This window comes from Archocentrus centrarchus, chromosome 10 (assembly GCF_007364275.1).
Source record: "Archocentrus centrarchus isolate MPI-CPG fArcCen1 chromosome 10, fArcCen1, whole genome shotgun sequence".
NCBI lineage: Eukaryota > Metazoa > Chordata > Actinopteri > Cichliformes > Cichlidae > Archocentrus > Archocentrus centrarchus.
Window position 1 is genome coordinate 25,294,894 of NC_044355.1, and position 12,563 is coordinate 25,307,456.

General features: G+C 39.3%; 1 protein-coding gene across 1 annotated transcript in view; it reads left to right on the plus strand.

The window, feature by feature from the left end:
* nrg2b (neuregulin 2b) overlaps positions 1-12,563 on the plus strand; it is a 76,638-nt gene that overhangs the window by 54,646 nt on the left and 9,429 nt on the right. Inside the window, exon 6 of the mRNA XM_030739805.1 lies at positions 11,962-12,091. Within this exon, the coding sequence (XP_030595665.1) occupies positions 11,962-12,091 (130 nt within the window). The remainder of the gene's footprint in view (positions 1-11,961; positions 12,092-12,563) is intronic.

The following is a 12,563-nucleotide window of genomic DNA, read 5'->3' on the forward strand; positions in this document are numbered from 1 at the left end:
CCGGTTTCTACAGTATGTCCATTTGCTCTTGTCTGTCTCTTTCCCACTGAGATGCTGCATGCTACATTGGAGGGGAGTGTGTGTGCGCGCGTGCGTGTGTGTGTGTGTGTGTGTGTGTGTGTGTGTGTGTGTGTGTGTGTGTGTGTGTGTGTGTGAGATAATGTATGTTTGCATGCCTTTGTGTCCACCCCTTTCTCTCCCTGTCTCCCCGGTTCCTCTGTGGTGCTCCTCTAGTAACCACAAACAACCACTGTAGGAACATATACGTATAATTTTCACACCAGCTCACCTGCTTTAAAGCACACTGGATATTTGATCTAGAAGCTGCTAAAAAAAAAGTTCCAAAATAAACAATTTTAATAAGCATTATGCCTTGTCATGCATTTTTAAATTCTGTACATCAATCATATAAATTACATCCAAAAGTCCTTATGCTGCAGCTTGATCCAGAGGATCACACTAAAAGAAACAGAGGAGACAGAGAATTAACATAATGAGCAGCACAGGAGGTTGAAGTTTTCTGCTTTCATTGAATCGCTTTGTCACTTTTCTTTGTAGATGATCCATTGGTGCTGCTTGTTTTCTAGCAGGAAGCAAAAAAAAAAAAGAAAAATGAAAAAGAGAAAATTGAGCAATCAAGGCAAAACTATGTGGATAGAATCTATTAGCAGGAAAATCTTTGATTGATTTTACATTTTGGAAAGTTTAGTCCTCATGACATTGGTTTGAACAGCTGCCAGTTTTCACTAAAAGCGGCAGTGCATCCAAAATCCCAACAATTTGGCAAGTGAATGGAAATAAGATTTAGAGTTGAATGTATTCAACTCTTAAAGTCTTCAGGTAACAAGATTTGAAAGCATCGCTCATCGTTATTCAACGGAGGGCCTGTCTCGATGTGTATCGATCTGACTTTCTTCATATGACATCTGAGTAGGCTGTACACGGTTAAGAGGTTTTAATAAACCTTAATATTGTGTAAGTTTTACCTCGTTTTCACTATGAGCATCCATGGATCATCTGATAAAGTCTTTTTATAGCATATAGCTAAATGCTGCTTGAGCTTTTTGTGTAGGGTTCACTTCTTATATATTCAGAAATTGTCACATATTTATTGGATAAAAGGAATACTTGGACATTTGGGAAATTTTCTTATTTGTTCTTCTGAACAGAGCTAGAAGACTTTTACTGCTCATGTGATTAAACATTAAAGGTGAAGCTATAGCCAGGATACAGTTAAGCTTAGCTTAGCACAAAGACTGGAAACCAAAGGAAATCGCTTGTCTGGTCCTGTCCAAAGGTATAAAAATGTCACATAAGATTAAAGTGTTATATTAAATTGAAAAGTTATATATTAAAAATGAATTAAATGAAATTAAAACTGAAAGTTGTGGTTTTATTAGTTTTGAGGCTGGAAACACTGAGTTACTGGAGCGTTGTCATTTCCATAAGGTTTCCTAAAAGGTGATTTATTTAGGTGATATTATTATCTACTGTTGAACAGGGCCAGGTTGGCTATTTCTAAAAATTTCCAGTCTTTATACTAAGTTAGACTAAAAGATTCTTGTATCAGTCCTCTTTGTAAGCTGCCACTATAGCTTAGATCCCCTCAGTCATACCCTTTTAAAGACTTCCCTTTCACAGTCATATAGAAAAGAAAGTGCACTTGCTTTCAGCCTACGATTTCATGTATCAGAACATAATAAACATCATTTGGTCCTTAGCCGGTTCTAAAAGCATTTTTATACAACCTCAGATGAACAACAACATATGTGTCACTATTTATTCAACCAAAGCCAAAATGCAGAAGCACCTTGTGAAAAACTAAGTGCCCCCCCCCCCCCCCCCCCCCCCCCCCCACAACCCCACCCCACCCCCCACACACACACTTTTATCTCACTCTTTTTTACAGCGTGTTTCAATTCATTGAGGTTCACAGGCATTCATTTATGCACGTTTATGTTCTCTTAAGGTCGTGCCACAGCATTTCAGTCAGGTTGAGGTCTGGACCATTGCAGCACCTTGATTCTTTTTTTTTTTCCAGTCATTCTGCTGTAGATTTACTGCTGTGCTTTGGATCATTGTCCTGTTGCATGACCCAGTTTGGTCCAAGCTTTAGCTGTCAGACAGATGGCCTCACATGTGACTCTAGAATACTTTGGTACACAGAGGAGTTCATGGTTGACTTAATGACTGCAAGGTACTCAGATCCTGTAGCTGCAAAACAAACCCAAATCATCACCCCTCCACCACTGTGCTCGTCAGTTGGTATGAGCTGTTTCTGCTGATATGCTGTGTTGGTCTGTCCAAAGGACATTGTTCCAGAAGTCTTGTGGTTTGTTCAGATGCAGATGCTGATTTCTCTTTAGAGAGAAGAGACCTACTTCTGGCAGCCCTTCCCAACAAGTCATACTTGTTCAGTGTACTGTCATGAACTTTAACATTTAACAAGCTAACTGAGGCCTGTAGAGTCTGAGATGGAGCTCTTGGGTTTTTTGCCGTTTCTCAGAGCATTGCATGGTCTGACCTTGAGGTGAATTTGCTGGGACGTCCACTTCTGGGAAGATTGGCAGTTGTCTTGAACGTTTTTCACTTGTGAATAATTTTTCTCACTGTAGAATAATGGACTTGTTTGGAAATGAACTTATAACCCTCCCCAGACTGATGGGGACTGATTGCTTCTTTAAGATTATTGCTAATGTGTTTCCTCTTTGACATTATGTTAACACACCTGAAGACTGCAGACAGCAAACTGCCAAAACATCTGCTTTTATAGAGGTGCTCACACTTGCTGATGATCAGTTAATCAAGTCCATTTGATTAGCAGCACCTGGCTGCTACTTATCATCTTAATTCCTATGAAATTGTGTACTTAGTTTTTCACGCGCTGCTTCTGCATTTAATTTTTGTTAAATAAATAATAACAGTGTAATATATCGTGTGTTGTTCTTTACCTGAGGCTGTATTCTTCAAATGTTAAAATCTGGCAAGGACCAGATAATTTTCTTTTTACTGACTGTAAGTTTAAATTTAGTTGAAGAGTGAAAGGTGAAAAGTTTTCAGGCTTTTACATAGACAAACTCTTTCCCCACTGACTGATTTTCTATTAGAAGTCTAAACACATTAGTAAACACAGCCATCAAGGCTCAAATCGAAATTAAGTTTGGTTCAAAGGTTTACCAAATATTTGCTTTTAACACTATGATATTTTAATACTAATATATAATTATTGTTGTTATCCATGAATTTTAAAATTTAGAGGTTTTTTTTTTTTTTTATTAAAATGCCAAATTACGGTTACAGTTAAATTACAGAAATCTAGCGTGCTGGCTCACCGCTTTTTTTGAGAGATTTCTAAAATATGTGTTTTCTTGTTTTTATTATTGAATTCTGCTGATGATCTCTGGAGTTTGCAGAGGAGTTGACTATAAATTCAGATCCATATGTAAAGAGATGGCTTTTCAGCGACCTGAGAATTCGACTTTTCACCTTCCCCTTTTCAACCAAATATCAGCGTTGTTTAGACGTCTGTCAAAGTTGTCTTTTCAGAGAGGTTTTTTTCGCTGGGTGGGATGTAATTTCAGAAACTCCTGTTCCCCTGCTCTCATTTTTCATTCATGACAACCAAGTGCAATACTCTGAATGTCTTCCTAGAGAGACTGTCTGCAGGAGTGCACTGGTTTCCCTGTATTTAAGCAGGACTGTCTCTTTCCCTTCTCTCTGATGGCCAACATTTTGCCCCATGTGGGTATTCTTAACAATAATAAAAACACGCTCAGTTTACACATAACCCAATCCTCTTGGTTCTCTGGGCAGGAAGTCAAATATGTGGATTTCCCAAAATGTTGAACAATTCCTTTAAATTAGAGGGACTCAAGAAAACGTGTGTTGGGTCATTCTCCTGTGATTGCATGGGCAATGACAGTGAAACACATTCAGCCAATATTGGCACAGTCAGATAACTGAGAAGATGAGATCCCAGAACATATACTTAAAGAATTAGCAGTTTTAAAGTTTACACTTGGCTCTGCTTCTTTAGGACAGAAACAAACCTCTCTCTCCAGTGGCTGTCCAAGCAATCACACTGAGATAGAAAATGTCCCTCTTCTCCTTGTTTCCAGGGGTTTATACTGTGTTGCTTCACGTTCATGTTGTGCTTTTTTCTGTTAGTCTGTTGTTGACGTTTCCATACTGAATAATGTCACATTTAAATCAAGAACAGGTTTTGTCCTATGTAACTTGTGCTTACTTTTGACCCCTCCATCCAGCCTTGTCTTCATGCAGAAATGTGCCTGTGTTTAATTTTGCACTGTGATGGTGTAGGAACACCCTCTGCTGTTTTAAATCATCATTTTCTAGCAGTATTAACATACAGCATTTAAGGTTAGGGCAGTTAAAGTTAGGGCGGACTATTCCGGCCGCTAATGCATGCAAAGCCAGGAAAATTGGGAATGCTGAGATGATTTCTCTGTAAATTGTATGAAAGTTTCTGATAGCTATAAGCAGCAGTGATGTTATACAAAAGGTATGCTGCAATCAGTACAAAGGCACACAATCGCCATTAGCCAAATGAGTTACAGCACCCACCACCATTTGCTGTGCCAGCCTCATCGACTGTACTGTGTTTTTATGTTGGAGAGTAACTCACTGCTTTTTTATCTTTTTTTTTCTTTACTTTTTGTCTTATTGTTTTTTTTTATTTTTATATTTTGTTTCTGTCCAATGTTGTTTACTCCAGAAATGAGGTCTAGTAAATATAGCAGTAAGTGATGTGGCTTCTTGTCTTGCTGTCTTTGTCAGTCTTTCTCTGTCTCTGCATGCCTTTTCCTGCCTGCTGGTTTCTCTTTCCTTCTGCTTTTGGTTCATTTTCTCCCTTTGTGTTTGATTTCTGTTTATTTTTGTTTGTTTGTTTCTTTGTTTGTTTTGTTTTTTCCTGTCATTTCTGGGGGTCACAGAGCTGAGGCTGTCTAAGTTGTCTGTCTGTTACTGGACGGTACATGTCAGTCAGTCTGACTGACAGCACTAATTAACCTATATCCTGGTTCAGCATATGCAGGACATGGAAATAATATATCTGCTCCAAAGTGGACATTACGCCTGACCCTATGTGTCTCTTTCCTTTTACCACGACAACTTTCTGCGCTGGCAGAGCTTCTCAGAATTGAATTTATGGGTATGGAACATTATTATTCATTTTGCTGTGCTTAAAGGATGTGCCAAGATCCTCTCACAGTCACACATTATTGTGCCATCTTCTCTCTAAAACCAACAACTGGGTCTCTCACAACCTGTCCCTCTTTTTCTCCTGCCCACTAACCTGGTTTTAAGACACCTAACCTCCCGTCTTTGCATGCACCTTTCTTCTTCTGGTCTAACAACATCAGAGAAAGAGACAAATTCATTGGGAAGGGATGCAGTAATGAAAGAATGTGCAGGGGTGCATTCAAACTCAGTGTATGGGCTCTTGATACGACTGAAAACTGCTTATCTGGACACCATATCTGAGCAAAAGCTGCCTTTTCTTTCCAAAAATCAGCAAATATTTTACATCATTGATAAATACAAGTAACTGGCTCGTCCCCTGGGCTTTGGCAATGTGCATATTGGTTTCAGCAGCCTGTCGAACAAAAACATGCAAGCTGCGAGCATTTTTGCAAAGTGCTGCCAAAAGCCAGCAAAAAAGCCTGACTACATAGTCTGTCCTTATTATTATGCCCTTGATTGACTCAGTGTCACAGTCAAGAGCTTGCCTGTCCTAAATCATGATCGCTGCTGGCCCCACTGTGCCAGCAAGCTTGCCTTCCCATTTCCTTTTGCCTTTCTGTATCAGTACCCTGTGACACGCACACAATGCCGGGCCAAGGCTCTCGTAGGCTCGTCAATCCCTACAGAGGCCCTTTATTTGGAGACTCCCCCCCACCCAATCCCCTTTCCTTTCAGTGGCGTGTCTAGGGATTTTTTTGAGGGAGGGTAGAGAAGAAAAGGTGATGTCATGAATTAGGTAAAGTTGACAGGCTAAATGATAAACAGTTTTCTAACCTTTTTTCTAAACCATTAGCAATTTCCATCCATAGGTTTCACTTATAAATAGGCACCACTGGTGAACAGCACTAGTTTTAGTCTAAACTGAGTAGAAACTCATTTCAACAAACAAATGTTTGTGTTGCAGAAGGTTTAGGGTGAAAAAAAGTTATCGCTAGCCTCCAGGGACTTTAATTTGGCTGTAACTAACAATGCAACGACCTTTATAATCCAGTTAGCTGATAAGGGGACAAAGTCAGGTCAAGTCTTTGGTTCCTGTAGGCCTCTTTCTCCAGGGTCTTTTTCCTGGACACGCCCCTGCTCCCCTTGCTGCCCCTTTCCTCTCCCTCTGTGTATTTCCTTCTGCTTCCTCCTTCCTCACCACTTTGCTTTTTCTGCTTTTATTCCCTCTCTCTTCCCTCATGTTCTGTTCTATTTGTCGCTCCCTCTGTCACTGTGTTGTTGCACTTTTTGTTCTGACACAGTGTTACGCCACAGCAGGCCCCAGAATCTGAATTGGATATACTACAGGATTCATGTGCCATCATCATAAATCTGTTAGAACCCAATAAAGTAGTAAAGTAACCTAAGGGTTTTTTCACACCGGTGCTGTTTAGTCTGTTTAAATCAAACTCTGGTTCATTGTCTCCCTCGGTCCGGTTTGTTTGTTCAAATGTGAACAATTGCGTTCAGCTGCAGACCAAAACAACCGCACCGAGACCCTTTGGAGGAGGTGGTCTCGGGCTGGTTCTAAACGAATTCCAGAGCGAATAGTTTATGGTGGGAATGTGATTCGACCTCGATCAAACCCAGCTGCCACGTGTGTGCTGCAATCTAGAATGCAGCATGGATGTGCAGAAAATACACTGTAGCAACTAGCCATAAAAGAAACACCCAAAATCTGTCTAGAGCCCTGGCATACACTGTAAAAAGATGGATGTAGCCTCTGGGTCTTAAAGCCAATGCTGAAGAGCCTTAAACCAGCATTCTTTTGTCCTGCAGGGGGCGACTCCTCCGATTTTACAGAAAGAAGTCCAGTTGTGTTGGAGTCTATGAGAAAAAGACCCTCCTTCTCATTTGATTTATTACCTTAGTAAACGCTTTCCTATTTCATTTATGGTCTGGGTCACAAGTTTAAAGTCTTATTTCATACAATATGATGTCCATTTTGAAAACAACGGTCCCATTTAGAGTAAAATAAACAATAAAACAAGGTATGCCTTGTGATTGACATGTTGGTATTTGGTAGTTAAAGTTTCAGAAAATCACGGTAGCTACATCCATCTTGTATATAAACTCTATGAGTCGTGGGTATGATATAAAAATGCTGTCACCAGCAAACCAAAATCTTATAGGAGTGTTGGATATTTGTACAATAGAAAAATATGTAATAAAGAAACAGTACAGTAGTTCATAATTTCTCCTATATACATATGAGCTCTGAATGATTTTACTGGGAAACCGTAACTTATCTTTAGCCAAAGCACACAAATAATTGCTTAAAAAACAATTACTCACAACAGTCAGTAAGTTGGCAACTTTGCATTCAAAAAAATTAACACCATGGACAAAATAATGCTATTTCCACCTTTTTATCTGATGACAATTTTTAGATAATGCTCACCTTGACTTCAGATTAAGGTCATAAGCTCGCTGCGCTGTACTCCAGTACACTGTGACGTCACTGTTGGGCTATAACAGACTGCACCATTGGGGGGCAGCAAAACAGTCAATCTGGTGTCAACGTGCTATTTAATTTAAAAAAACAAATTAAGATTGGTTATTCGTGAAATTTGCTTTGGAAAATCAAACCTTAGTCTTAGTAGGAGGTAAGAGTTCAATTCTGCTGAAAAAGGCGTTAGAAATGCAGCTGTTTGTACTGCAGCCTTTACTTTGTTGTCTAAAGCAGATAAACCCTTGCAGGGAGCACATGTGAAAAAGTCTTGTTCAGAGACAAAGTAAGACACTGATTAAAATCATCTACTGTTTATGACCGTGATGGTGAGTCTTGTGAATACCAAACCCTCATCTCGTTCTCAGGCTGCTGTGGTGTTAACGCTGAACTTTTTTTTTTTTCATCCGGACAACTTGTCTTGTGTGATTCCATCCATACAGGCATGGCATCAGATCCTTTCCAATGCCATCTGTAGCATTACATCCCCATGGCCATTATAAACTTGTTTAAGACAGCAGGAAGTCTGTGTCAGGTTTACATCTCAGCTTTACTTCATGATAGTTATGAGATTGTAGAATTACTCTTCTGTGTTGTAGTAATACTGTGTGACTGCAATACAGGTACAAGTGCAAGGCATGTGATTTGATAGAGCAGAGACAGCACAGGGGATATGATGACAGCAGATAATAGTGAGCAAAACTGTTTCTGTAGTTACCATCAGTGGGGTAGTGCTCATGCTGTATGTGTATGTGTGTGTGTGTGTGTGTGTGTGTGTGTGTGTGTGTGTGTGTGTGTGTGTGTGTGTGTGTGTGCGCGTGCATCTGTGCGTGTGTCTTTTTGGTATGTTTTCTGCAATGCACAAACATGTGCATGTGAACGTGTGTGTGTGTGTGTGTGCGTGCGTGCATATTTGCATCCACAGAGGCTGAGGAGCTCTACCAGAGGCGGGTGCTGACGATCACAGGCATCTGTGTGGCGTTATTAGTGGTTGGCATCGTTTGTGTGGTGGCCTACTGCAAAACCAAGTATGTCTTTGAAGCAAAAATGAATGATTCCGCCGCATATGAAAGACTCTAAAGCTTCAAATTAAACTTATGTTAAAAAAAAAAAAAAACATACTCTGACCATTTTGTAAAGTAATAGTACCATCACAACCATCCGAAAATACTCTATTACAATCAGAAGCCTTACATTTAAACTAATAACGTTAAGAAGACTTGTATGTTAAGTAACTTCACCTAAAAGCAGTTGCTCTGCAGAAATTGTCCTCGGGAACTGAAATATTATTAATTATGACATTGTTAGATTGTTGAAACTGATGGTCAGTATTGAGGTGGCACTACAACAATTGTAACTACACCATACAGTTTGTTAGTAAGGTCCAGTGGTTCACAGTTTTTGGATGATATTTTCCAAGGAGTTTACAAGAATAATCTGTGAAAAAAATAATTGAAAAAAAAAAAAAAAAAAAAAAAAGCTACATCTTTCTTTGTCAAAAATCCGAGGTACAGTACTCTGCAAAAATCTCGAGCCTCTACTCATTTCTTTATGGTCTGCTAGGAAAATGGGAAACAGGTGCAACAATTTATTGAAATGTGCAAACAGAAATGGAAATACAGTAAATAAGGCAAAAACTAATTCTAACGAAGTTGAAAGTCAGTATTTGGTGTGACCACCTTTATTGTTCAGCACAGCCTGAACTCTCTGAGGCAGCTTTCTTGTCATTTCTTTAAGCAGTCTTCAGGAACAGTTCTCCAGGCTTATTGAAGGACAGTCCATGGTGTGGATGTTGGCTGCTTTTTGTTCTCTTCTCTGTCAACATGATATCACACTGCTTCAACAATGTCGAGGTCTGGGCTCTGGGGAGACCGATCCACGACTGATATAGTTCGACTGTGTGTTTTTCTACCCAGGTGTGCTTTTACTGCATTAGCAGTGTGTTTGGGATCATTGGCATCCTGAAAAATGAAGCTGTTGCCACTCAGATGGTTTCCAGATGGTATTACATGGTGGAGCAAAATCTGACTTTTCTGCATTCTTAATTCCATCAAGTTTGACAAGATCTCAATCACCATTGTCTGACATGCAGCTCCAAACCATGACAGAGCCTCCACCATGTTTTACAGATGGTGCATAGACACTCACTGTTGTACCTCTCAATCCTGACCTTCTCTGTACATACTGACAATGAAAATTTCACATTTCTATTCATAACTCTATCAGACCGATTTTCAGTGCAGTTCTTGTGTAATTTGGCATACCTCAGCCTTTTCGCCGTGTTTCCTTTCCCCTTAATATTGACTTCTTGACAGCCATCCTACCACTGAGAGGATTTCTGATGAAGCTTCAGTAAAGGGGCAGATGCATCTCTCCGATCTCTCAGATCCAGTGTCAGGATTATTTTCTGTTTCTTACATGACTTTAAAAATCATCTGCTGTAGATGTTTTTTAAGCCTGCCACTTCTTCTTTTATCCTCCATTTGTCCAATTTTTTTTAAGGACACTGCACACCAGTATAGGCCAGCTTTTTAGCTAATAGCTCTTTGGTTCTTTGATAAGTTGTCTGTTATGTGTAGACACAACACTGGTTCATCCCTTTGAGTTAGATGCCTTTTTTATGCTTGAAGGGTTCATGGGTCAGTTTTCAGTGGCTTAACAAACAAAGAAAACGTTCCTCTGAAATGGTCAGGTACAAGGACTGAAAATGAGTGAAAAAGCAGCCAATGTCCAAAGAAAAACCTTGAAAGACCTTCACAGAGCCTGTAGAACTCTTGCTCAAGACAGTTTTTTAAAAAATGACAAGACTTTTGCACAGACTATATTTGAACCAGGGTTATAATAGTTTTGGATTTTACATTATAGTTTAATTTTAGTTAGTTTTTACTTTTTTTTCTTTAATTCAGTTAGTTTTAATTAGTTTTCAGAGTGGATTTTCTCGTTTTTATTAGTTTTTATTTTTGGTTTCATGCTTAGTTTCAGTTAGTTTCAGTATTAGTTTTAGTATTTTCATACCTAATCAGGTGCAAGATTCAAGGCGCAAAAGTGACTATTGTGTAATGAAAACTTGACAAAAGATACAGTTTAAAGAAATATATTCAACAACCAACTGTTCAAAAGACATGCTAAATGTGTGTAATATTAAGGACACACATGAACATCAACAGGGAGAAACAAAGAAAAACATGAACTCCCAAACTCAATAAATTCTACAATAAACTCCACAATAAAGTTCAGCATCAGTGCAGTAGATTAAGAACACCTACATGTGGTGTTTGACAAAAACAAACTCTTTGAAGGAGTCAAAGCTCAAATCCATCTGCATCCTGATGTTCTCACCACCTGAAGCTGCTTCTGTTTTGGAGCTAGCTTGGTTAGATGCTCGCTAATTAAACCTGCAGGGTCTTTGCGGCCTCTGTACACAACCTACGGAACTTGCCGACCTCATGTCCACATTTATGCTTGTGTAGCTGGATTGTGAGTGTTAATTACCTTGTGGTCGTGTGCAGGTGTTTGTACTCAAAGAACCTCCATACGGGACTCTGCCGCTTTCTCTGCAGACCGCAGCCATTACTTTGCGGACCAGCGCGGTGAGCGCACGCACATGCGCACTCACACAGTTGTCCTGTGGCGCTCCCAGCTTAAACTCGGAGAGCGGAAACAATGATTTCATATCAATCCACAAGGCTTAAAAAAAAAACAAGTAAATGAAAGTCAGCTTATCGATAATTTCAGTTAGTTTTAGTTAGTTTTGTAAACTCACAATTCAGTTTTAGTTAGTTATCGTTTTTTCCTTTTAATTATAGTTTTTATTTATTTCAGTTAACGACAATGTTTTTTCAATTTCAGTTTTCGTTATTTCGTTCGTTTTCGTTAACTATAATAACCCTGATTTGAACCTTGTCATTTAAATAAAGTGAGTGGAGAAAGGTGTCACCCTTTGATGAACTGGTAGCATCTCACAGAAAACTGTATATAAATGGCAAAAATATTCAAGTACAGGTACCTCACACTGACCTTGTGTAAAATACTTTAGTATTTTTTTTTTTATCTCATTGCTGTAGAGATGCTAATTTCACTTTCACATTTTGCTGGCTAAATGCTACTTCTACTTCTTGCCACTTCTACCACACCCCTTCACACAAACTTATCAACTGATTTACCGCTCCTCATCGTATATTTGCTCATATTCTGAACTTCTCCTGTAGAGTGAGAGAGGTTATCAGTTTGGTAGATCTCTCATTGTTCCTTCATCATCACCACCCATCCAGGAAGCAGAGGAAGAAGATGCAGAGTCACCTACACCAAAACCAGAATCAGTGTGTGGAGCAGCCGAACCGCATGTTGGCCAATGGGCCAAACCATCCTGGCCCCGGTCCTGAGGAGATCCCCATGGTTGATGTGAGTCCAAACGGTAGAAACATTCGGTTGAGTGTTGAAACCAGAAATAAGGTCATGGTGAGGAAGAACCGTGCAACAGGTCACTGCAGAAAGGCTGGAGAGTTCCTCTCAAGTAAACAAAGAAAGACCAATAAAAACAGAAAAAACAGTTACATTTTGCACTTCTTAGTCTTTGTAAATCATCATTACGTTCAGAGAAGTCGTTCAAGCTTATGTTGGTACCAGAGTGCTTGCAGTTGCCAAACTGTAACAAATTGATTTTGTTTGACTTTCTACAGTACAATTCAATAGCAATTAATTTACAAGCATAGCTACTGATCTGATATAGCATAAAAATCCACTATATCAAAGCCCCACAGCATTTATTAAAATAAAACCCAACATATCAGGGCTTTTAATTAAATATACCCATCTTAGAAACAGGATTTTGGTGTCAAAATGTCCAGGAAAGCCTCACATATTCATTAATGCT